We start from the raw sequence: 25060 nt of genomic DNA, 5'->3' as shown, positions 1-25060 counted from the left end.
GTGCTGGTGATCGTATTGTATTTCCTTTCCAGGTCAGACACTGACTGTGGAAGACCCACCTGCTGGGGGTGTTTCCCCGATTGTGCTGCTCATGTCAAGTCCTAGGATCTTTATTTTAATTATTATTATTATTTTTTAATCTTTTGATTCATTTAGACGTAATAATTTTGTGTCTAGTTTGGGGTTGTTCTTTAAGTCCATACTTGACAGCACTTTGGTAATACCCTAATTATTCCATCAATTGTTTGATGCAGCTCGTATTCTCCGATGGGAAAAAGTCTTACTTAGCCCAGTTGCTGGTGTGAAACTGAATCTGCGTTCCAGGCTCTGAGGGACGTTACTGTGTTGATGGGAAAACAAGATGAGAACTGGCCGGCTATTTTTGGCCCCGATATGGAAGCGCTACTTACTGAAAGAGAAAAATTGTAGAAAAGAGCTGACTGAGGTTTTAGAACAGCCATTTCATTGCCTTTAAATCACTTTGGTCTACAGGATTGTGCAGACCGATGCTTCGGGTTTGATTTCAAACCTGTTTCCAGCTATCGAAAAGCAAAAGGCAGAAGTGCCCTAATGGGCTCATCTAGCCTGGGCCAGAGTCGCCGAGGTCTGTGCAAACGCTCCCTTGGTGACGTGAGCTCTACAATTAGGTTTTTGTTCCCAGGTCAAAACTTGACAGCCTTGCAGTGCTTCCAGAAGTGCAGGGTTTAGCTGTGATTGATAGCTGGATGCTGCAGCTCGCCTGATTCCTAAAACTTGGTCTTGCTGGGGTTCCTCTGTAGCCCAGTAACCCCCAGAAGCTGGGAGGGCTTTTTTTTCTAATAGTGATTTTTATTTTTTTATTGTTATTATTTTTTTATTTTTTTTTTTTAATCCTGACCTGCATCAGTAGCAAAAGAGACTGGAAGGGAGCTAATTTGCTCGAGAAGCTAGAATGCCTTGACTTGCGACCTGATTTTTGGCCAAGGTTTTTGGGGAAGAAGTTCACCCTGCGGCTGGCCCAGCCTGGCCGCTGCAGACAGCCGGGAGGCCTGGCCCCTTGTAAGGACAAAGCCCACTCATCAGCAGAGCCGTCTTAATTGGTACTGCAAGTTAACAGCTCTCTGCAGCCACAGCTCAGTAATTACCGCACCTGATTTAATAAGTGACTGTGATATGCAAAACTAGACAAAGGTAGAGAGACCGGCGCGTTAAAGTACAAGCGCCACGTCTCGCGTGACGGCACGCGCGCGGCTGCAAACGAACCGGCGTTTCTGGCACGTCCTTTGTTTTTGCAGGGCAGCTCCATGCCACAGCCGAGAGGAACCAGGAGGGGAGCCAGACCAACGCCCGGCAGCCTCCCTGCTTGGTGCCCGAAAGCCCGTTGTGGTACAGACACAGCTGGTCCCGACTAGCCCAGACCCGCCATCGCCCCGTGGCCCTCCCACCAACGGGAGTCTCGCCCCAGGGCCCCTGCGTGGGGAGGAGGTACCAGCTCTCCCGCCAGCACCCAAAGCCAGCAGCATCACCACGCCATCGGTGAGCAGCTGGGGTGCCAGGATGTGTGTTAAATGTTGTTTTCCACAGTGACTCCCGTAGGGAGGCAGAGACAGGGAGCGGCCCTTTTCCAGCCAGGGAGCAGGGAGGGGAGTTTGAACACAGCCAGTTCCTGAAGAACAGGTCCAGTGGACAGACTGTGGTGCCTGGAGCAGTTTGTCCGTGATAAATTGTACTTGAATCACGTAGAAATCAGCTTTCTGGGGTTTTTTAACTGCATTGCACTAAAAGGGGGGTACTATAAGGCCCCAGAAGTTTCATTTCTCTGGCGCATATGACAAATAACGCGTAAAATCAGCTGAAAAGCTGAAGAAATCCTGTTCCTGCAACATCTGCTGTGACCCGCAGGCAGCAGCTGCAGGCATGGCTTAGGGCTCACCACGCAGACAGCGGGCGGTTCACTAGGAGTGATGGATTTCGTGCCCACGTGTGGAGCAGCTCAGCCACAAGATCCAGCCCCGAACCTTGGTGAATCACCAGTAAAGGCTGAACGGGTTCGTACATGTTTGTGCAATGTCCAAATTTAGCTACAGCTCGGTATCTCAGATACTGAAGAATCTGAATAGTTAAAGTTCCTGTCCCACGTGTTTCTCCTTTAACAGCCCCATTCAGCTCTGCTGCATCTGCCTTGGTCATAGTCCAGCTAACACACGTAGCCACCTCCTGCCATTTGGGCAGGGTTTGACTCTCTCCTCCTTTCATTCTTTCCCTTCTGTATTATCTTTGGCCGTGTTCCTTCTGTTACTCACGTCTAGGGTTTCACCTGCAGGTCTGGCAGTGTTGCAAAGTGGTTGCAAGCCACATTTATCCCTACAACAAAGAATGTAAGCTTCCCCCCGCCCCCTCCCGGCTCCTGCTGGCTGAAAATGAACCAAACTCTGGACAGCACGGACAGACTGAAACACACAGCGCTGCAATACAGAGAGAGAGAGACGGTCCCAGAACACTTGCTCACCTGTGACAGCTCGCACTGCAGCTCGGCATCCACTACTGCTACCTTTCGTATCCCTCTCATGAGCCAGAATTCCTGTAGACACACGTGGCATTTCCTTACTATGACTGTGCCATCGGGTTGTTAGCCATTATTAACTATGGCCCGGGTCACCGTGGTCTTTAGGCACATTAAGTGCCTTTGTGGATCTGAGCCAAAGTAATTTCAAGGCAAAATAAAAATAGGACACCTCTCTCACCCCCCCGGAAAAAAAAGCTCTGAAGGTTTCTATAAAAATGTGAAGTGAAAATGGCAGAGGAACTTTCTGTAGCGAGTGCAGCTGTAGCTATTCAGCTACCACTCCTTACTGCTCTGATGTACATAGGATGGATGTGTTTTCCTCACGTTGCTCAGATTTTGTATTTGCAGTAACTGTTATTTACATACAGAATGCTTAATTTACCACCTACACAACCTGGCTCAGCTTGTGCCCCATTATTTCTTGCGGTGTTGCGTTCACACGGTGTGTCATACGAGGCCACGCTGTACTGGAGGAGGAGCCCGATCGCAGAGCAGGGGCAGCGGGTCACAGAGCTGAAGGAGCCGGTTCCCAGCTCTGCAGCGTGGTGTGCGTCTGATGCGGACGGCCTTGCCTTGCCTGCCAACGTGAGCTGGTCGACTTGTTTGAAATGGGTCAATTTAAAAGCACAGCAGCCAGGTTCCGCTTCCAAGGACCCCATATTACAGTAAACACAGCAGAAGCGCAGACCTGCCATCAGTCTCGAGGTGCTGAGGGGTCCCTGCCCTAGTCCCTGGTACAGGTTTGCCAGTGAGGAATCAGAAACTGCTCTGAGCAGCCAGCTGCAAAGAGCCACTGCAGCGTCACCCTGTCAAAAGCCGACTCCACAAAGCTGTGCGGGTGCTGAAGGGCGGTGGGGTTCGTCAGAGCACAAACAGAGTTAACAAGGCTCAACGGATCACTAAGAGACCAGCTGGAGTGTTTGTATCCCCACATCACAAACACACAACACTACAGATTAGTTCAAACATCTTCACCAATCCCAAGAATAGCCTAATTAAATGAAACTTAAGTCAACACAGGCTTTTTAACATTTATTAATTAATCCATCAGTGCAAGGCTGCTAATTAATGTCACACTTGGCTGCAGCACAGGAAGACATCTGTCAGCCATGACGAACATTTGACAGTCTTGTAGCTACAAAAAATGCCAGCTACACAGCTGGGAGGCTACACAGAAAGTACATCCACATGTGATCCGAATCCTTTATCCTTCATCCTCTTCCTCGGCCAGTAAGATGCTCGTGAGCTGCTCCTCAGAGACAGTTAGCTCCTGGCAAGCTCCCATGGCCTGGCTGAGGTAGACGGCAAGTATATGTTTGCACTGCAAATAATAGCGCAGCCAAGTTAACAGCAGGAGCAACGCAGGAATGTCATGCTCTATCTGGAAGCCACAAAAATCCATCCTGGCCAGAACAGGTCTAATGAAGCGCCCACCCCTCCCGGGAACACGGTTCCCTGTTTGCATGCCAAGCCCTGGCACAGGCTGGGGCTCCAGTCGCCCCAGGTCAGTTCTGCCCTCAGGATACTGTGATACAGAGATCTGGCGCACAGCAAAGTGTTACTGGCTCCTGATGCCCTCCCCACAGGCATGCAGGAGAAGGCAGATCCAGACTATAAAGAACAAGATTCGGCTTGGTACTGTCTGTCAGCCCACACGGCTCTCAAAACCAAGAGCACTAGGCCCAGTTTGCAGAGCTCTTGGAACAGATGGGCTTCCCATGGGGGAGGGATGGTTGGCACAGGGGGTGGACACTTGCAGACCAGTTAGTTACCCTGAGCCCTTCCTCATTGGCACCAGGTGAACTGCACCGCTTCATCAGCCAGACGCCATGTGGCAGTCCCATTAGCAGCAATAGCCCTTGTTCCAAGAGACCATCTCTTGGAAGTCAGAACAGTAACGCACAATTAAGAACAAAAGCCCTCCCTAGCCCTTGTAAGGCCTAGCTCCACCCTAATACCGTGACTCCCAGAGGCCAGATTATGCAGTGGGTCAGGCACAGCCTGCGTGGCCAAGCCAACACTCATGCACTTGCTTCCTTGGAAACTTCAAGCTGCTCAGGTCCAAGGAGCAGGGCACAGCCTTCTCACCCAGTCCCTGTCCCAGCCCCAAGGTAAGGCAGACAACTTACCAGAAGGCTCTCGTTCTTCTGCAATACAGTAAAACCAAAAGCGGGACATGTACAGAAATGGCAGGAACTGTAGCAGGTGTAGAGTTTGCCTGAGCTCCCAAGCACCTGAAACAAAGGCAGTCGGAGGAAGCAGGAGTCAGAGACAGCATTCACTTTTAATTTCTCTAACTCTTAGCCTGTTTCTGGCCCGATGTCCTTCCCGCAATGACTCACTGCATGCAACTGGCGAGCAGGTGTCACAATACAAAAGCATCTCCAAACACTGCAGTGACCCATCTAAGCTTGAAGCTCCTCAGCTTCCTCACGGTCTCTACACACTTCTTTCCCTGCAGGCGAGGAAGCATTCCTGTATGTACACCCGTGCTTGCAGCAGACCTCAGCTCCAGCGACTTGTCTGCTGCTAAGAGATCGGGAAAATGGCAGTAGCACAAAGCCCCCTCCCCTGATCTCCCAAAGCCAGCAGCCGAGCGAGCTGCCAAGCCCCTCCGGCGAGCTCTCCCCCCAGTATGACAAGGATTCTCTTGTCACAGAAAGCCCATTTGTGAATCCAGGGCCACTACAGACCTGGGGATGGAAGAAGAGCAGCAGTGAGCCCTCCCAGTGAGGCCTCTTCTAACCAGCTCCCGTGGCTGAAGGCTGCAAGACTGCTGCCTTGCTGTTCTGTTCCCAAAACCAGCTGCAGCTCTTGGAATCCAGTTTTGTCTGAATAAACAAAGCTGAAGTCTCCAGAGAAGAAGCCTCCCTGCTCCATCTCTAGTTTGGGAACAGCACTGCCTCCTTTCCCCACATGCTGCTGCTCTGCAAGGCTGGCACTGAAGCATATTCCCTTCGGACCACGGGCAGCCAGGTGAGGGATGCATTCATTTCCAGCACGGAGAAGGTGACAGGCAAACTGTGAGCTGCTGGAGCTGACTGCATGGTATAGAAAAGCCAACCTACAAATGTCTCTTTTACTTTCTTCAAGACTGGAAAATAGTTTTTAGAAAGCTACTTTAAGAGCCAACTGCTCTGCCCTCTCCTATTGCAAGGGAAGAGTCTGTGGGAGCAGAACGCACTTGCAGACCATAAGCAGAAACCTGCGCTCAAAAGCACGGACTTCCCTAATGCTCTGAGACCTGAACTGCGTGCACCCCATGGCCAAAACACAATTACAACAGAAAATTTGCTACGATGTGTCTCATATCTGCCACAGTGACAGCAAGTGCTGTCTGTCAGCTCTGTGGCCCCGACAGCTGGCACTAACTCCTCCTGGGTATTCCAGAGCACAGTGGGGATTTACACGGGTGCAATCACCAGCAGCGCCCTCCTCTGCACACACGCCCCTGGGCTGTGATGGCACACCACATTCCTCCCCCGTACCAGGCTTTAGACTCCAGTTGGGTTTGTGGCACAAATCCACCTACATCCAAAGATAAACCCAAAAACGTGAAAAGACAGTGGAGCTCTGCAGAGTGCTGCTCCCCTCCAGGATGCCCCTGGCCCTCCTAAGTCACTCCAGAGGAGCATCATCCCTCCCGGTCCGGAGCTGCACTTGCAAGGGGAGCCTTCCCCTGTCCCCTGGAGGTCCTCTCTCTGCAACTCCTTGCCTCACAGGTAACGTCCACGAGTTTAAGGTGTCCCACAGAAGTGCCTATGCCTCATAATCCCCCTTACTCCCAGCCGATTCAGGACACAAGACTCAAATTCCCACTTCAGGGTAAACCAGTCTTTCTTCAGTCTGGCCTTTACCCTGGGCCCTCCTTATTCTCCAGGCTGAGTTTGTTTCACTTGTGATAAGTTTGTTTTTCTCTAGCCCCTTTGATTGTTTTTTCCAAGATGAAGTATTCCGATGGTGCCTTTCCTTCAGAAGTGTTTTCCTTTGAGGAGGGGGGGAAGACACAGACACTGACAGATTTGGGCTGAGTTCAGCGTTCCCCCGTGCTGACCTAGATGGCAATAATGCAGCTTCTGCCTAAAAAGGCAGAATCTAAAATCCAAAGACCAAGAGAAAAAGGTGCCTCTGTTTCTGGCCAGCTGCAGCCAAGCCTGGCACTGGGGTGCTCTCTTGGCCCTGAGAAGCTGTGAGATTTCCTTCCGCTGCCCTCATCTCCAGGTGCTTGCTGGCTATGCGGCGAGGAAAAATCACCAGGGGGTGGTGTCCCTGCCAGCGCGTGGGGATGCAGGAGGGCCAACTGCGGCACCACGGCAGGTACTGCTGCCACCAGCACACAGCTAGGCAGCACCACAGTCTGTGCCAGGACTTGATGCTCAAATCCTTCACGGTGGGGCAGGCTGCCATACAGTTTTAGGAAATTAATTTTAAAAGACATAAAAAAGAAGACTCCAATAAAAGTGCAGGATGTGAGCAATGCAAGTGACAGTTGGCAGGAGGGCTAAAGCACTGCCTCTCCCCCTGCTAACTGGCTTCACTCCCACAGCTCACAGGATTTCTGCAACTCAGGCAAAGCTAATAGGTGCCACAACTGCCCCCTGCTCACCATTTTACACTTCTACCGAATCCAGCGAATCCGCCATCAGCCGGGACCCACCATCTCTGCAGCAGGTAAGACTTACTTATCCCCGACCTGGAGTTACAAGGGTTGGCTTTAGTCTGCAGCGTAGGCAGGTATTATACAAGCTCTTCTGGGATGATTAACAACTCTGAAGTAACATCGGCCCCTGAATACCCCATCGATGATACTCCTCTATTAAGTAGCAAGGGTATTAATGCCCAGGCATTAAAAGACAAATCATAGTTTTCACTCGTCTGAGGGCTCTTACTCCTCCCGTCTCAGTTCCTGAGGGCAAGAGCTGCCTACACTACAGTCTGCAGTCCTAGGGCCTGTCTGAGCAAAGCCATTTTCCCCTGAAGCAGTACCTCAGATGCACTGGATGATACAGAACGCAAACAGCGTTTTAGCCTGTGCAGTGTCAACATCTCAGATTTGGCTATGATGACCAAAGTTTTGGAGTTTCACAACAGGACCAGCCTCATGGCTTCAATGAGAACAGTTCTCCAGATCCAGCTGCAAGTGAAAGCACCACCTCGCATCGCAGCTCAACCACATCTGGGTGCAAACAGCGGAGCTGACTTTCTGGGGAATAAGTGAAAAGGATGACTGTGCACGTGTCCAGGCAGCCACGGATGCTCCCCCTCTCCCCACCATGCTGGGCATGCTTCTCTGCTGAGGGAGAAGTGCCCATAAGTGGCATACGTGTCTACACCACACACACGAATGAAGAGCCAGCGACGCTACCCAGGTACTCCGAAGTGCAGTGTCCCACTCAGTGTTTCAGTTTCTGTGTTCCTGTCACTGCTCCAGCCAGCAGCCTCAGGGGAGGCTCTGCTCTTTGTTTCTGCATCTCAGACAGCTGTGCTGAGGAAGAATTTCACAACGGGATCAGCCTCACGCCCCCAGAGAAAACATCTCTTCACATTCCTCTGTTAATGAACTCATCAGCATGGCCTTAATCAGCAATCAAGCTTCACCGAAGAGGAATGCTTCTCAGAAGCACACGTGCACGTGCAAGGCAGGGACTGTTTCCTGCAGGCTGCCCGTCAGCCGGGAGGACACAGGCACAGACCCTGAGTGATGCAGGGGGGTCACTCACATCATACCCATCAGTTACAAAGCATGCTGAAGGTTGGGCTTGTCCTACCTTAACTCCTGGTGACCAGCCCTGGGTGTCCTACCTGTCCAGGGGTTCCTTCCCCACAGGGGAACCAGCGGCTCCCTCTACCTGCAGCGGCAGGAGGAGAGCAGTTCTGACACTTGCTCTTTTCCAACGGGCACCAGTTGAGTCAACAGTTGTGGCCATCAGTGGCTATTAATCAATCAGCTCCCAGTCAGTGACTGCAGGATTGCCTCCAGCAGGCGTTTTTGTCCCCTCACTTCAGTGGGGAGAGGGCTGGGCAGCGTGGAGGGGTGCCTGCCTTGCTCCAGCAGTTTGAGGCAGCACTGTTCAGCAATGACGCAGACCAGACCAGGGTGTCAGGGCAGCACCCAGCACATCAAAGCCCTCTCTCCATGTTTCTCTAGTCTCCTCCATGTCTCATGAGGTTTCCTGCATCTAAGAGATTAATATTAGGCCTCTTAAGATGCAGATAACTCTGACATGCTGCAGAAAAGATCTAAGTGTGTGAGCACACATTTAGGCTCCCTGGGAAGACCAGAGGCCCTAAGCAGTCCCCCTCATCCTTCACACAAAAGGGTGCTAAGTGAAGACTGTGCATCCCAGGCTGCAAAGCTCTGCCTCAGCCTGCATGGCCCAACGAAGCTCTGCAAGGGCAATGTGACCATTCTCTGCCCAGTGGCATATTCAGCCAAGCAACATTAAAAAAGAAAAAGCCTTTAAGCGTTCAATTACTGAGGCAGCTGCTGTCTAAGGGTCCTGGAAGCAGAGCTTCTTAGGCTTTATCAAATATCCACAGGCAAGCCCTCAACTCAAATCAAAGTTTGTGTTCTGGAGTCCTGTATGTTTATGAATCATGCCTCTCTGGAGGGGCTGATGTCCTCTCCAAGGCCCCAGAAGCGATAAAGACTCTGTGCAAATCAAGCAATATAAGTTCTGAACAAGTGAAAAATGTTTGTGTCATTACCCAGGTCTGGCTTCACAGCTCTTCTCTTACCCTAGATGACCCCAAAGCATCTCAGCACCTCCAGTGAAGGAGAGAAGGGCCTTTGCAGGGAGGATATTTGGAAATGTTCCTCTTGGCTGCTGCAACAATGAGCAGAGATTCCCTCTCCGCTGGTGCATGATAAAGCACAGCACCAGGTTCAGCAACGGAGAGGGTTGTACTAGCTGAGAGGGTTAGTAGAGCTAAGTAGAAGGAACTGGGTGCTTCTTCACCAAAATCTTACGGATATAGGGTCCCACTGCTTATACAGCCTTAGCTAGGGGACAGCACATGTCCCCTAGAGAGACAGTGTCTCTCTGACTCTGACCCCATGGGCTGGATGCAGTTGGTCAACGTCTCACAGAACAGACAGACTGTCCCCAACAGAGATGCCACCGGTGCTGTGGCACAGTAAAGCAAGGAATTATCCATATCACAGAAAAGTCAGAAGGAAGTGCCAGTGGCTCCTTTCTTCACCTAATGAGCCTCAGCTCCATCTCTGACCCTCGTGCTGTAAGAGGAGTTCGATCTTTAGGGCTAAGTTGAGCTTTTCTCCCTAAAACGTCATTTTATGAAGATGTTTCTGTGATTCACAGGCTTGGCTACAATGAACTAGAATGAAACACACAGACTTGGCCTGCATTGTTTCCTCCCAGGCAGTGAGGATCCTATTGCCAAGCAGAGGTCAAGAGTGTTCAGGACACAGAGGATTTGGAGTGCAACGGGGAAATAAAAGCAGTGATGGCAGATAACACTCAATTGCGTACCATTTGTCAAGAGGAAGAACTGCCTTTGCTGGATAGGATGAAAGTAACAAAGCAAAATTAGCAATCCATGGAAAACTTCCTTCTGACCATAATACCCACAAACATTGTAAGAAATTGTCTCTGACTAGCTGGAAGCCACAAAGAAAATGGTGGTGAACCATGCTGTTCTAATTCTAGTCCGTGGCTACTGCTCTCCAGTATCACTTTGGGAGTTTGTAAAACACTGATATTCTCTCCATGTTTATCCAAGCGCCCTTCTACATTCTGCAAGTTAGGAAAATACTGGCTCACATGTCAACTGGAAACCATTAGAAAGGAAGACTGAAAGGAGTAAAACTGTGTGTACCTGGTATGCAGTCCTTCCACTGGGGGACGTGACTCGGGTGACAGAACGCTGATCCACCAAATCCAAAGCTGGGACAGCAGATGGGCCGAATATGAACTTCAGCCTGAAAAAGAACACGTCTCTAGTTAGGTCACACCACAAAAGGGGACCACCTGGCTTAGCCTTAATCCATGGGATTTAGCCCTATGGAGTCCAGAAGGCCTGTAGCCAAAGGCTCCCACTGCCTCTCAAAATCCCAACAGTTACAACTCCATTAATTACGCTACCAAGCAATGAAGTGCCTTTGTCATTCTCAGCTTTGCGGGCTTTCACCAAGTGACCACCAATCCCTGCCCTGTCCCTCTGAGAGAATCCCAGGACTCAATCCTTAAGGACAGTCTCTACTCTGTCAGCTATTCAGAGCTGGGTTTTGATATTCTTAAGAGAACTTCCAAGCTTCCAAGCTGTCTCACATTTCTTTGCAAAATCCCACTCACATTTAATTACGACGCATTTTAAAGATTTTCCTTGCACAGGACGTTCCGGTTTATGTGTTTCTTTTTCAGTGCTATGACCCAAACACTATTCTGGCTGCCTGCTGCACAAACAGGACATGAAGTGGTTCCTGTCCTGAACTAAAATGAGACAAACTGCATCAGAGACACACAGAAGTGAGATTTTTTAGTGCCAGAGCACTGCCATTTAACCAAGTTATCAAACAGTGAATCTAGACTCCAAAGCCGGAAACTTTGCTTCTGCCCAGCACCCTAAATACACTAGGTCTTCTTCAGGGGAAACTGCACCTCTGTCAGCAAAAGCAAGACATGCTGGCAAAGAGAAGGAAAGGAACATGCCGCACATGCCGGAAGGAAATCCTGGGGGATGCACAGTGCTGGGGATCCAACAGAGGTTACAGGCAACAGGCAGTGTCACACACACAGCCCAGGGACCATGCAATTAAGGGACACCTTAATTGTACATACAGGCTGTCCTGGATGAGTTGCCCTGGACCAGATTATTGATCAGTTGGTCTCGATTCCCACCTCCAGCCATGGCCCACACATCATGCCTGGGAGCAATGAGAGAGCAATGATGATACACACTCCTTGAGCAATAGGAAATGCAGTAGAAGGGCTCTTTCCTCATCCCAGAGAAACTGGTTTAAACCCTGGGGAACGAATGAGTCATTTTGTAGTGATCACATCTCCTCTACTGCAGTCACAACTGAGGTATAAATTATTCTTTCTCCACACACCAAACTGCATCAATAGGAACTTAAAGACCATCAGAGAAATACTTAAGACACTCCACTACACATGGAGCCACTGGATAGCAGTAGTTTTACATCTGTAATCCAGCTACCAGCAGCACTCAGACACAGCAAATTTATTCCAGATAAAAACCCAGGGACAGCTCACGCCTTATGTCACTCCACCCTCCCTTTCCCTTCCCTTTCCTTTCCTTCCAAGCAGGACACATCACCATGCAGAGAGGCACCACTGCACAGCATTTATGGATCAGGCAGTGCGGCAGCACCATGGAAGCACTTGCTGGTGTCTGGCTGCTGCTGTGCTCGGTGCTGTAAAACTCCACACCAGCAAGTGGAAAAATAAAGAGCTGTGAGTCCTGAAGGCACAGGAATTTCTCTCTACATACTCATTGTCTGCACATCCCTGCAAGGAGGACTTTATCTTCTGGTGATGCTGTGCAAGGGTATATGATAAGCTGTATGTCAAATATGGACAACTGTACCTTCAGCCTATTGTCCAGACAGCTCATAGGCTTAGAAGTTATTCTAGACCTGTATATCCAGCTGCTCTGAATGTGTTCCAAAGAGCTCAGGGGCAACTCAATTAACTTTACAGACCTTTTATGCGCTGAAAAAAACCTGTGTAGTCTACGTTACTTACAAGGGTAAACAACAAGAAAATCAGCAGTGATGAAAAGATAGTACAAAACATGAGCGGGAGAACAAGAGAAAGCAGAGGAACATTTCCAGCTCCAGTGAAGACACAAAGAGCCAAGGCAGAGCCCTGGCGTCCCAGCAGCACGGCTGACCTATGCGTCTGAGTCAATCTCATTGATAACAAGCCAAGCAGACAGACTTATTCCAGGAAGACAAAACCTTCAGTTGCACAAACTCAAGGCAATAAGGATTGGCTTCATCTGAGGACTGAGAGGAGGTGGGTGGGGGAACACTCAATGTAAGACATTCCTTAATGATTAGGTTTGGGACTATAAGGGGGCTGGCTTTAATGAGTTTCAGTAACTCTTTCAAATTTGAGGAATTCTTTTTTCATGTATATAATTCGATCAGTCTAACAGGAAATATGTAAGGGGAATGCCCAAAGGAAATTGAAGGACTTCCGAGATCTGGAAGAGATTCAGAAATTAAATCAGAATACTTCTGAGTTGCTGGTCACAGAGAATTGATGGAAATCTGACTGCCAAGAGTTACCACCCAACTGTTACTAAACTTAACAAGGGAATTTCTTTCCTCCTCTTTTCTTTTTTGGCAAGAAGGAAACAAAAAGTTACGAGACTTGTCAAATATCATCCCACCCTTCAAAGGCCATTATTGTCCCAGAAAAGGGAGCCGGCATCCATGCCTTTCACAAGCGTTAGGTTAGATAACTTTAGACCCAAAGATATTAAGGCCTGAAGGTGCCTGGTGATCTCCTCTCCTGGTTAAATTACAGGCAGCAGGAACACAAAGTTAAAGATGAATCTGAAAAGCCTTTCTCACTGTGATGCTGTCTTTACCTTCCACACCAATTAGTGAGGGCTGCAGAAATTGTGGAACTTGGATCTCTTAGGAGACTGCTCGGCAATGGCTGAAATATTCACAAGCTTCAATCAACACGAGGACAATGAAGCTGACCTGACACTTCTAAACAGGAGAAAACTCTCAGGGTAATCTTCAAGTTAACAATTCCCTTGTGCAGAGAGATGATATGTTCACTTTTTCCTTTCTATCACACGTGCCCATGACTCAAATGGAAGAACGGATCACAGGATGCTGCTGTGCTCACAATGATACGAACACAGTGGAGATGCAGCACTCCAACGGCATGAATCACTCTGAAACACAGTCCACTCTCACAGAAAACTCATTCCAGACCTGGGGGTGGACTCAGAGTTCAGGTTAAACATTCTGGGTTTCTGCATGTTTAATCCACCCAAATTAAAGCAAGTCATCACAGGAGATTCAGCAATACAGAGATAATTTAATGAATCCCTGGGAAAACCCTTGAGATTGTTTCTTTGGACCTTCATTTCCACTACCAGCAAAAACACGTAGCAATTCTGCATGAGAAACATGTACTGGTCAAACACAGGAAAAAAACAGCGGTACTATGATGAGAGCAGATTATCGGCTGTCCTTTAGCAGGACACTTGGGACAAGAACTGAAGCAAAAGATACTTACCCCAGCAGCAGGTCATCGGGGACTGCAACAAAAAGAAAACAAAGCATCATTTTGCTGAACTTCCTCACTGTGAGTGTGGCGAGGCTAGTGTCTCCCTAATGTACCCCCAGAGGCCACACAGGACTGCAGTGCTCTAGCCATCCTCTCTAGCCACCAAAAAGCAACACGGAGCAGCAAAATGATCTGCTATGTTAGTGCTAAGGCACTTATCAAGGACAGAAATTAAATATACATTCAGAACCACAGGGATTAATTTTAAAAAGAAATGTGGAAGCCCAAATATACTTACTTTTATAATATCCTACTTTTAAAAGCATGTAAGAAAAGGCATGCAACCTCAACGTTTTACTCTGCCACTTTAAGAAGTTGGTTAAAAATATATGTATTGGTTTCCCTGAAACTGTCTTGGCATGACTTGAAAACTCTGGCATCAAAACTTTTAAAATGTTATTCTTTTCCCAGCATGGTCTTGCAGGGCGCCACTAGTTTATAGCTTTTAATACAGCACCAAGAAACATGATGTCTTCACTTATTAGAATTTTTTGTTAAGACGGAAAATTACATTTAGGAAAATTAGTCTGTTTATTGTAGCTAACAGTTTATGCTCTGATCATCCAATCTGATCTTTCTGTTATCACTAATGGGACACAGTGTACTATGTCTTTGTATTCCACTAGAAGGACTTTTGGCTTTAAAATCCTTTGTTCCAACAATTCAAAATATTTTCTATGACTTAACACTGTTGGTTTGACTTTTCCAACTTTAGTCTCATTTAATTATCCAAAGTGATTTACCAGTTTGTTTCTGCAGTTATGTCTCAGTGTATGTCTTAGTACTATTTTGGTGCTTTACGGAGAAGTACACCTTAAAAGGAACGTTGACTTTTCTTTTTCTTTTTCTAGTTTATAACAGGATTTATAAAGCTCTTTTAAAAGGTCACATGTAGATTTTGGATCTACTCTAACCAGACAGGAGCCATACTGCAACTATGCCAAAAAGCTGTTAATGTGGTTACTCTGACAGTTTAGACATTAAGTCTCTGCCCATTCCCCACTCAAATGTAGTGCTCAAACAGACTTCTCTGAATGTTTATTTAGCTGGTTTTAGCGTAGTTAAAATATTCCTTAAATAGACAATTTCCTTAGGAAGAACCATTCTGCACTACTTATCAAGTAAACACAAACAGTAATATTCTTTCAGCACAGATTACAGAACTACGTTAGTAATCCAGAGTGCAACGAAGGTGATTGCTCTTAACTAGCTGTTAGAATTGGCCAAGATTTAACTGTTGGCTTATGCTTGCTTCATTCAAGCAACAGGAAAGTTGTTCTTTGCCCTGGGATCACTAACACCCCACCCTCTGCTGGTCAGTCATGAAACATGATTGGTTTTATGAAGACTTCCCTTTCAATTCTAGTTTTGAAATTAGCAAGACTATAAAAACAGCAGAACAGTTGGCACAACAAAATGCCTACCTAAAAGTATATAAGTGATCATCCCTGAAGTGTAACCACCCACACTACAAGCTCTAAGCAAGCAGCATTGCCCTAGGTCCCACATTCAAAAAGGAGGGCCTGACTTTTAGAAGGCGGCTGCTCCTCGTTACCCGTGTTTCAAACCCCTTTGTGTCCAGACAGGTTGTATCAAGTACAGGAATTAAATATACATTCAGAACCACAGAGATTAATATTGAAAAGAAGCATGGAAGCCAAATTATTCTTACTTTTATAATATCCTATTTCTAACAGCATGCAAAAAAAGGCCTGTGGCCTCAACATTTTACTCTGCCACTCCTGAAAGTGAAGGCCACCTCTTATGCGACAGAGTCTGCAGAAGATGCAAGCAAGGAGAGGCTGACAACCCTCAGTGCTACCTGAACGTTTGATGGCGCTTGTACTACTGGCCCACCGCCTGCTGGAATGGTTCCGTTTTTCTTTACGTACCCTGTGAGGTCTCCTGAAAAGCCTTTTTGATCTCTCGCAAGAGCTCTTCTGCTACTGCTGGCAAGGTGCTGTCCATCCCATTGGCACTGGCCTCGTGACTGGAAGCAAGACAGAAGAGAAGAGGAAACAGTGGGAAATCGTTAAGGTCACTGCAGATACTATAAATTGGGACTGTTCATCTGGGCTGAACTCAATCTCAACCCTGCAAGGAGGGCAAGCAAAGGGCACCCTCAGCACCTTTGGAACTGTGTTTTTTACACTTTTTCGGAACAAAGTGTTTCTCAAAAACACGCGGGTGTCTTTCAGATATCCCTACGTATAAAGAGATCGCGTGGAAGGACGGGGGAGCGATACAGCCGGCAACAAGAGGAGGCTCCGGCCTGGAGTGTCCCGGCGCCGGGACAAGAGAAGGCCGCAGAGCCCCCCGCGCCAGGGCGGCCTGGCAGCCCCGGGGCCCGCGCTGGGGGATCTCCGAGGGAAGGGCCGGCGGATGCTCCCCGCCGCGGTCCCCAGGGGCTCCCCCGGCACGGCAGAGCCGGGCCGGAGCTACTAAAAGCCGCCGGTCCCGGGACTGCGACCCCAGGCCGGGCCTACCCGCGGCCGCGCTGCCGCGAGGGCGCGTCTCCATAGCAACACGCGCCCTTTGCCCCGCGTGACGCACAGTCCTCCATCACGTGGCGAGGGCGCGCTCTTAAAGGGCCCGCGGGGGAGGATGCTGGCGGCGGGGCTGCCGCGGGCCCTGTGCCGCTTGGGCGCCCGGCGCTGCCCCGCGGGGCTCCCGTCGCCCCGCATCGCTTGGCGCGGCGGGGCCCGCGGGGAGGAGGGCGGCGGCGGCGGCGGCAGGGCGGGGTCCGGGCGGCGGCGGTGGTGGGCCCGGCCTGTCGGGGGTGCCCTGGGCTCCCTAGGAGGTGAGACGGGACGGTCCGGGGGGTGCGGGGCATGGCGGCGCGGGCGGCGGTCACCCTCGCCCCGCAGCCCTCTCCCTCTTCCCCAGGGACGCCGAGGAGGACGGCGAGGACGCCATTATCCAGCTGCTGAAGAGAGCCAAGGTGAGGCGGCGTCCCCTGCGGGGCCATGGCGGCCTTGGCGCTACCTCAGCGCGGGGCCTGGCGGCCGAGCTGCCCCTCGGCTTTCCCCCCTGTCTCTCTCCGCAGCTCAGCGTCATGAAGGGCGAGCTGGGGGAGGCCGACCGGCTTCTGCACCAAGCCCTGCGGCTGTCGCACCAGGCGGATAACAGGAAGGCCATCGTGTACACTTACAGCATGGTGGGTGTTCGTGGTGTGTGGGCACAGCGTGGTACCTCCTGCTCCGTGATGGCCCCTGTGGGTCTGGGCCATGCTGGAAGGCGCCGTGGGGCTGCGGTTCCCTTCGCGGGGGTGTATTCCCCTGTGCTGGGGCTGGAGGTAGCAGGAAAAGCCGTTGCGTGGAGGCTGGTCCCTGCAGCCGCTGTGGAGCTTCAGCACGGTCTGTCTCTTCCAGATGGCAAACGTGGCCTTCATGCAGGGAGAGCTGGACAACGTGAGTAACTTTTTTTTTTTTTTCCCCCCCCTCTGAATTTTACGAGGCTGACATCTTGTGTGAGATCACGAGGGTGCAATGTATTGTGACAAGCTGAGTATTGAGAGTTGGGAGACAGAGATCTCCAAGTAAAAAACAGAATAATTTGCCCTAGGACTGCATATTGGACCTATTGAGCTCCAGTATGGTGCAAGGGAAGGAATACTTCTTACTGTCAAATGCCACAGTCAAGCATTTAGATAGTGTCCCAAGGAGAGTCTGGGAAAGCCCCGACTGCACAAAGATGTGGTAAACTCATGGCTGCTGTAGCAGCCCTACTGTAGAAACTGTACCATGGCAGTACCATTGGGCTCCAGTTAGCCCTTTACTGCTGACTGGCCTTGGCATATAATGTTAAACACCACAAATTGAGAGACAGGTTTCTCCCAGTAGTCTGCCTCTGTAAAGGGTAGAGATCTTTTGTTTTAACTGCCATTATTCCTCAGTATTCTCTTCAAAAATCTCTTTTCAGGCAGAAAAGCTCTACAAAGCAAGTATGAGCTATTTGCTTGCAGGGGAGACAAAGGAGGTATGTTCTTCTGATAAAGGCTTTCAGGGGGAAGTAGTAACAATTCTTTGGTCTATTTCTTGTGCTGTAATACCTCCTACTAGAAGCTGGCAATACAAGCTGTGAGGTTGCCGGCTTCTCAAAAACTTCCTTTAAGGGGATGGGCAGTTTCAAGGTCTAAATTTGTTCTTTGGCAAAGTAATGTTTCTACTGGGGAGATACAAGAAGAATAACAGCTGCATTGTGTGTCCTCCTGGCAGGATGACAATGCAATCCTTGAGATGTCCCTCAAGCTGGCCAGTATCTATGCTGCTCAGAAACAGTGAGTTCCCTGCTAAAGGCATCTTTTGCTTTAATCTCACTTCACAGTGGCAGTGAAGAAAGAGGCTCTTTCCTCTAAGAACAGAGTGCCCAAGGAAGCTTTGATGTGCCAAGAGACCATCAATGTAAAGGTTCCAGCTGGCATGGTATTTGCCTACCCACTGTCACGTAGCTCAGAGATTGCCCAGCTTAGGGCAGAAGCAGTCATAGAGGACATCCCTCTTTAGTCTTAAATCCACACCTCACAGGAGAGAAGGCTTTTGAATGCTGTTGGTGGCTGGTAACTTGTAGCTTCATTTTTCAGTGGAGCATCAGCATGGGTTGCCCTATTGGCCTTATCTGGGGGGAGGGGGGCCCTCTCTACGTCTTAGATCCCATGGGTCAAGAGAAGGGTCCAGGCCACGATCAAGGGAGCGCTGAGGGCAAGAACCTTCTGGCCAAGGGGAAAAGTTCTCTTACAGGCTGTCTAGAATGAGGGATTGAAGGTGTTCACATCTATCCATTCAGGGATGGAAGGAGCCTTGCTTTGCTGAGTTGTTTTACTTTGCAGGCACAAATTAGCCCTGGCTGGCTACGAGTTCTGCATCCTGACCTTAGAGGAGAAGATTGCCAAGCAAAAGGACTTGCCTGAGGATGTCTTACCGGGTGAGACTTACCTTGTCTGCTAAAGGCTTCTCATTATCTTTTCTCCATTTCCCTGTCCTCAGTGTTGATTTCCGTGTTGCCTAAGCACCATCTTCATGTCAATCCATTGTCTTCACACTGCATGAGTTTCCTGCTCTTGTAGGATGGAGACTCATGCTTGATCTTGTAGAAGTGATCACTTCCACTCCTCTCTATTTGCAGCTGAAGAAAAGGCCAACACCCGTCTCTTGCTTGGGATGAGCCTAGACTCCTATGCTCGCTATCTCCTAAGCATTAACCAGCTCCCAGTGGCCCAAAAAATGTACGAGAAGGCTCTGCAGATATCAAATGATGTTCAGGGAGAGACTCATCCACAGGTGACGTGTACAATGGTAGTTGGACTACTAGGGAAAGGCAGGCTAATCTCCTAGGGAATGAGGCAGCCTTAAGAGCAGCTTTGCTGGCATCAAACATACACAGCACTAAATTAGGTTCTGTTTTCCTGCCAGGAAGAATGAGCATGCGGCATGCTGGTATATAAATATAAGACACTTTCTTACTGAAAGCTTCTCTGGGAAATACTACTTTTACTAGTGTGATGGGTATGAATGTGGTGCTTCTACTGCCCCAGACTTCTACACAAGTCTTGCTCTGAGACTTCCTTTTCTGTCCTGGTGCAGACTGTGGTCCTTATGAATGACTTGGCAACTGTACTGGATGCGCAGGGGCACTATGATGAGGCGTACTCCTGTGTGAAGAGGGCAGCTGAGCTGGCAAAGGAGACTCAGCACCCAGAGGAGCACATGGTGCTGAATAACCTGGCAGCAATTCTGATGCACAAAGGTAGGGAAATAAATGTCTAGCCTCTGTCCCTGTGCGTGTGGTGACTGCAACTACCTGTATTGTAGGATTCAACTATAGCATTATTTTTGTGTTACTATATTTAGCTTAAGCACTAGGTCTGCTGACTTTGTGTAGGCCACCCGTGTTGAAATTGAATTTAGCTGCTGAAGGATCCTGTCCAAGATAAATGTAGCACTGATGCATCTGACTCAAAAGGCTGCCAGGGAATCTTGTTTCCCTTGTCCTGTATGTACAGTAACTCATTCCAGAAGGACAGAAGATAGGCTTGAGACTTGTTTCTGTGAGATCTTAATGCACCTTGTCCCATCATCATTGCTGCCTAGCTCTCATAGTTGGCACCCTATGCTGGATGTTTTCTGAACCTCCCTAGTGTGTTCCAGGTAGTCCTTGCTTGTCCCTTGTATGTGGCCTGCTTCAGGAGGGGACTCTGAAAATGGGCAATGTAGTTTGCTAGCCATGCCACTTTTTCCTCTTGCTACAGAAGACTTTCTGCAAGCAAAACAAGTCTACAAAGAAGCTCTCAAGCAGGCACAAGAGAAGGGAGATGTTGCTTCTGTCCAGCATATCCAGGAAGAACTAGCTGAGCTGGCCAAGAGGAGAAAGGGCTCCAAGTAAGTTTGGCCACGGAGTCCAACCTTGAGGTGTCTGACAGCAGCAAGGGTTGGTCAGTACAAGCAGCCTGGGACCAGTCTGGTGCAATTCTCCAGGAGAACAGCAATGAGGATTTTAAGGACTGCTTAACAAGAAGGGCTGCTATTGCTTAACAACTTCGCCCAAAATAAAGTTGTGGAATCTTACTATGTAAATTGTGCTGTAGTCTATGGTTGGAGAGACCTACTGTGCTAGTGAGTTAACTTTGTCTTGACTGCCAGCAAAGTGCACGTCCAGCCTAGTATTAATACTTGCAGTTCAGTCAAGGAGTAGTCATTTGCTACTCCTGACTGCTCACAGAAGTATTTGCTTTCAAAACAAGGCTATACTAAAGCTAAGTCGTGAAAAAGAGAAGAGGCAGGAATTGTCTCACTCTTTATGTGCTGGCTAGCACCACAGCGTGTCAGTGCTACAGTTCAGTATCTGTTAACTTCAACAGAGCATTTCCCAGACTATACCTGTACTATGACAGAGCTGTAGCTCCGTGTCCTTTTCAAACAGGTTGCCTGAAGATCAAGTGTTTGTCTTCAAAGCATTCAGCATCCAAAGATAGAACATGCCCTCTCAGATGAGGGGTCAGACGGTTACCAGAGCTGTTGTCAGAAATAAAACACTCAGCTACCTTACCCCAGTCAAGAGCACACGAAGTGCCAAAGCTGTCCTCTTTTCTTGGACAGGTCAGTGCTGGAATGCTGAGGCTTCCTGTTGGAAAAGATGGTATGTTCAACTAGCATGTTTGTAAGCTACACGCCTTAATGTGAATCCACTATGAACAGCCTGCTTATACAACAGAATTCTTTGGTTCTGCCCTGCAGGGAAGCCTAATGCTAAAGACAATGGAGAATTAAACCCAAAGTTATCAAATCCCTGTTTAGCTAGGATAGTAGAACTAAATGTAATTCCCTCAATAATCAAGCATTATTTTAACCTCTCATTTAAAGAACTTCAGCTGGTTGATACAACCGTTAATGTTAATGGCATCATTATTAGTTTACTTACAGTAGCATTAGTAGCTTCAGCTCTGCTCAACTGAGGTAAGAAGAGGCACGCAGGCTTTCTAGAGCAGATGTTCATTGGAGCTGGAAAAAACTTAAGTCACATATACGGCTTTGTTCTCAGCAGGCTAGGAAGTAAAAATAGGGCTGTTACAGGCACGCTTGTACTAACAGAAAGGCTCTAACACATTAGAGCCACTCTTTAAGGTTCTGCGTTTTGGTTTTTAAGTGGCAGGCCTTAGACACTCCAGCAGTGCTGACTGGGAACCCTGCAGCACCCCCTAAGGGAAGTGTTTTGCCTGTTCTCATGAACATAGCTTGATGCTGCAAAACAAGAGGGAGACACAGGAAAAGCAAATGGAGAACTGATCCCCTTTATTGATTGGTCTGAATCCAGAAGTCACTGTCTACTGAAGACATTGTGTGGAAAAAAAAAAAAAGAGTTGAGTTGTATGATGCATGGGTTTTTCAAGTCTTAAATGATTTCATATCAGAATCACGAAACATATCAAGATGAAAGCATTGTGAAAGCGCTGATCAGAAATCAGTCAAAAATCTGTAGTAAACTACACTTTGTAAACATGATTTACAAACACCTTCCTGTTTGAAACAGGTCAGATGTAATTCCATACTTGAAGATTACTGGAATTGTGGTAAACCCTAACTTAGGCTCTGGAGAGGTTTTTACACTGGAGAAGTTAGAACTCGGATAACAAACAAAAAAGCAGCAACATTTTATGTGCAAATGCCACTCAAGCTGTATCTTAGGAGAAAGTGACTATCCTACCTTGGATATCTTGCTGCTGCAGCAGCAATAACATGAAGCTTTGCAATGAACATGCTATACTTACTGTACAGTTAGCAAAGACATTTGTCTGTACATGCCTCTTTCACGTTGTATTTGTTACGCTAAAAGTGAGAACAAGCGAGTTTTAGAATGGAACTGAACCCTCCACTCCAAATTTAAGTCTACAAAAAGGGCAGATCAACTTGTTTTCCAGTATATGTTGCTGTGGGAACAAAAAGAAGTTAAAATAAGAGCGCAGGTCTACAAACAGGATGAAAACGTCACTACTTTAAGCCAGAAGGGTAAAGGATGGGAGAGTGAGAAAAATCTTTCTTAGAGAAAGACTGCAAGGAGATTTAAGACCGCCAACTCATCTACTCTGATGCAGTGTTTAAAACAAGTAGCAAAATAATTCTGTATTTGCAACACCGTGTCAAGTTTCCAAATGAGTTCCTTTGGATTTTTTTCTTTCTTACAGCAAAAAGGCTTTCCTCTAAAGTACTCAAATTTGCTATTGATAATAATTGAAATTGATCAATTTGCTATTGATACTTCTTCCTGTTTGTAACTGGACCGTTGCTGTCCTTCCGTAAAATGCAGAGCTTACATGGCTTAAGGTTACAGAGCTGCATTATACCTTCCATACAATGTATCGCAAGTACAGCGTTAAATTAAAAATATCTTGACTGGAAAATAACTTCAAGGCAAAGACTCTTCGCAGTGAGATGCAAAAGCAGTTTGGAATCTGACAGAGCATGCCACCCCCCAAAATCAGTGCTATCTGTAAATCAGTCCTTCTACCCCGGAAGATTTAAATTCACTTCCTGAGGTCAGTGCAGCAAAAAATAAGATGCTTTTGAAGATGGATGTCAGGACACCCTGTGATATCCACTAACCAGATGTGTGTACACGTGAGCCACAACCATATCATAGCAGGCATGGATAGATGAATGATTAAGGAGAGTCTCCTAGTACCATATACAATTTAAAAATAAAAATAAAAATCACCCTAACAAGTATTGCACACTTCAGGAGTTAAGCCAAGCGTTTGTAAGGACTCTCACCAAAGGCTTGCTTATAGAGCTCGGGATTGGGATGGGGATGCAGACTTTAGAATAATTATTACATAAAGATTTTAAAATCAGACTGGAGGAAGGTAAAAATCACAGTACCTATTTCAAACTGGTTGTAACAGTAGCCAAGTAGTTGACTCGTGTGTTGCTCAATTATTCTATAAAAGCATTTTGTTTTATTTAAACTTGGGATGTAGAGGTTTTTCTTCTTAAAGGATTTATCAACCCACCCAGAGCCTCTCTTCAGATAAGCCATTTGCTGTGGTTAAATATGACAGTAAAGTTTAGTAGCCTGTTTTCACTGCATACAATGCAGAAACAGAAAACATTAAGATAGGCTTTTGGGGCACAGTTAAAATTCCCAGTGTGCATAACAGTGAGGTATGCCTCCAGAAGCTGTTCTTTTCGTATTTTTATCCTTTTAAAAATGAACCATAACATACCCATGCAATAATATTTCTGCAGTGTTGCTAAATAAAACCAACTGCACCAAAAATTTACAATGTGGCAGAATTTAAAATTCAAAGAAATATATCATCTTATTCCAGCGAACTGGACTATGTTAATGTACAGAATTATTAAGGGGTCAGTCTTAAAAAAAAAAAATCAACATTTTCACAAGAGCTTGAACACCACTGAGAAAGTGTGTCTAGGGAGGAAAAAAAAAAAAATATATATAAAAGCACAATGCCTGCAAGAAGCGGCACGGCATTTAATGGGCAATGATGCTAGGCCGGCTGGGAGGCCAGGGTTCTGGTTAGGCTAGGCTGGGAGGAAGGCTAGGGTTATGAAGAGTACTCTACACTGGAGAAAATGCTTAAAAAAAAAAATTACAAAATGACCCCCAAAGTTTAGGCAATGATTTGAACATAAGTACACCAGATACTATAGCAAGGGAAAAAACACTGCAAAAAGTACTCTCTATTTACAGAAGAATGATTTAAAGACGTTATGGTTTTCTTTACAAATAGATGTAGAACAGGAATAGTCCACATTTTTAAAAACTCTTTACATATTTATCTTTAGTAAGTCAACCTTCTTGATCACGATCCTCCAACACACGGCCTGTGCAGAAGGCATTTAACGGACTCTCCATCAATTCTTCATTGTGTGGCCCTTGCTCTCTTGGAAAGTCTCTAATGGGCACAAGTCAAAAATAGATTTCTTTTTTTGACCCGCAAATTAAAAAAAAGAAAAGTCTGCATAGTTCAGTCATCACTGTCAGACAGAGTCTCATATTGTGCTGAAAGCAGTGGCGCAGGCTCTCGCTCCCATATCCTGTTCTGTTGGTGAGTGGTTGCTTGGCTCATGGACGGTGGGGCACACGCAATGGATGTTGGCGGCGTACTGCTGAGCATCCTCATCGTCAACGGGTTGTAAGGAAACTGTGTTGAACCTGAATCAAAGAGAGGTTCTCCAAGTCAAAACCACGAGCTGTTCTGAGATCCATATCTGAAAAACAGTCTGGTTTTGGTCGTGACAACTAGCAGAAATTCTGCCTCAGGAAATCCTTATATGCTGTAATCTTTTGACCAATATACCAGTGTTACAGCATGTCTACATCTGACCTTTCTACAAATGTCACATCTGGTTTGTTAAGTTTGAAAGAAACCCATTTCTCACCTGTTGATGAAGGCCTATCTTCCCAGGCCCACACTGGAGTCTGTCTGTGGTAGTCCCCTTCTGAATGTACAGATGAGACAGAAGAAGGTCTTTCGGTTCCCAAATATCCCTGTCCCGGAATCGGAGACTTAGACTTCCTGTTATTTGACTTGCTGATCAGCTTCTGCTTGCTGACTCCCCCTCCTGGAAGCAGTAGGGACAGATTTTACAAAAATGTTACACTGCATTTTAGCCTACATTTGTTTCTATAAAAATTATCACCTAACAGCAAACAGGAGTTTCATACTGGTGCCTTCTGGCACGCTGAGTTACTACAATTAGTG

At 47.5% G+C, this 25060-nt stretch overlaps 3 protein-coding genes across 10 annotated transcripts in view; 1 reads left to right on the top strand and 2 right to left on the bottom strand.

The window, feature by feature from the left end:
- Positions 1-303: 303 nt before the first annotated feature.
- ZSWIM7 (zinc finger SWIM-type containing 7) lies at positions 304-17262 on the bottom strand. 6 transcript variants are annotated; one of them, XM_054209346.1, is made up of 7 exons: positions 16994-17262; positions 15735-15832; positions 13792-13813; positions 10385-10487; positions 4675-4779; positions 2489-2560; positions 304-409 (listed from the first exon to the last, which is right to left on the bottom strand). In XM_054209346.1, the coding sequence occupies exons 1-7, from the start codon at positions 16996-16998 to the stop codon at positions 407-409; spliced, it is 408 nt and encodes a 135-aa protein (XP_054065321.1). In that variant the 5' UTR covers positions 16999-17262; the 3' UTR covers positions 304-406. The 6 variants fall into 6 exon arrangements, with proteins under 6 accessions (XP_054065321.1, XP_054065316.1, XP_054065319.1 ...); XM_054209341.1 differs by lacking the exon at positions 304-409 and having other exon boundaries at positions 2280-2560; XM_054209344.1 differs by lacking the exons at positions 304-409; positions 16994-17262 and adding an exon at positions 16329-16352 and having other exon boundaries at positions 2280-2560.
- Positions 16432-20414, top strand: TTC19 (tetratricopeptide repeat domain 19). The gene is made up of 10 exons (XM_054209335.1): positions 16432-16642; positions 16710-16783; positions 16889-16999; positions 17214-17252; positions 17764-17820; positions 18060-18121; positions 18671-18765; positions 18967-19121; positions 19425-19587; positions 20090-20414. The coding sequence occupies exons 1-10, from the start codon at positions 16447-16449 to the stop codon at positions 20221-20223; spliced, it is 1086 nt and encodes a 361-aa protein (XP_054065310.1). The 5' UTR covers positions 16432-16446; the 3' UTR covers positions 20224-20414.
- Positions 20415-24015: 3601 nt separating this feature from the next.
- The window catches only part of NCOR1 (nuclear receptor corepressor 1), a 71340-nt gene continuing 70295 nt past the window's right edge, over positions 24016-25060 (bottom strand). For all 3 annotated transcript variants that reach the window (XM_054209314.1, XM_054209316.1, XM_054209317.1), the window contains 2 exons: positions 24738-24920; positions 24016-24510 (listed from right to left, as the gene is read on the bottom strand). In XM_054209314.1, coding sequence (XP_054065289.1) covers positions 24323-24510; positions 24738-24920 — 371 coding nt within the window. In that variant the 3' untranslated portion in view covers positions 24016-24322. The remainder of the gene's footprint in view (positions 24511-24737; positions 24921-25060) is intronic.

This window comes from Rissa tridactyla, chromosome 7, assembly GCF_028500815.1.
Source record: "Rissa tridactyla isolate bRisTri1 chromosome 7, bRisTri1.patW.cur.20221130, whole genome shotgun sequence".
In the NCBI taxonomy this organism is placed as follows: Eukaryota; Metazoa; Chordata; class Aves; order Charadriiformes; family Laridae; genus Rissa; species Rissa tridactyla.
The sequence above is the reverse complement of the archived record's forward strand: the minus strand, read 5'-3'. Positions and strand labels throughout refer to the sequence as shown.

Excerpts from the sequence above, each read along its gene's own strand:
- TTC19 (XM_054209335.1), top strand. The coding sequence starts at position 16,447 with ATGCTGGCGGCGGGGCTGCCGCGGGCCCTGTGCCGCTTGGGCGCCCGG. Across the intron at positions 18,766-18,966 it reads GCCTGAGGATGTCTTACCGG|CTGAAGAAAAGGCCAACACC; the intron begins GTGAGACTTACC and ends CTCTATTTGCAG. Across the intron at positions 19,122-19,424 it reads AGGGAGAGACTCATCCACAG|ACTGTGGTCCTTATGAATGA; the intron begins GTGACGTGTACA and ends GTCCTGGTGCAG.
- ZSWIM7 (XM_054209341.1), bottom strand. Across the intron at positions 13,814-15,734 it reads TTTTCAGGAGACCTCACAGG|TCCCCGATGACCTGCTGCTG; the intron begins GTACGTAAAGAA and ends TTTTTGTTGCAG. Across the intron at positions 4,780-10,384 it reads GTGGAAGGACTGCATACCAG|GTGCTTGGGAGCTCAGGCAA; the intron begins GTACACACAGTT and ends CCTTTGTTTCAG.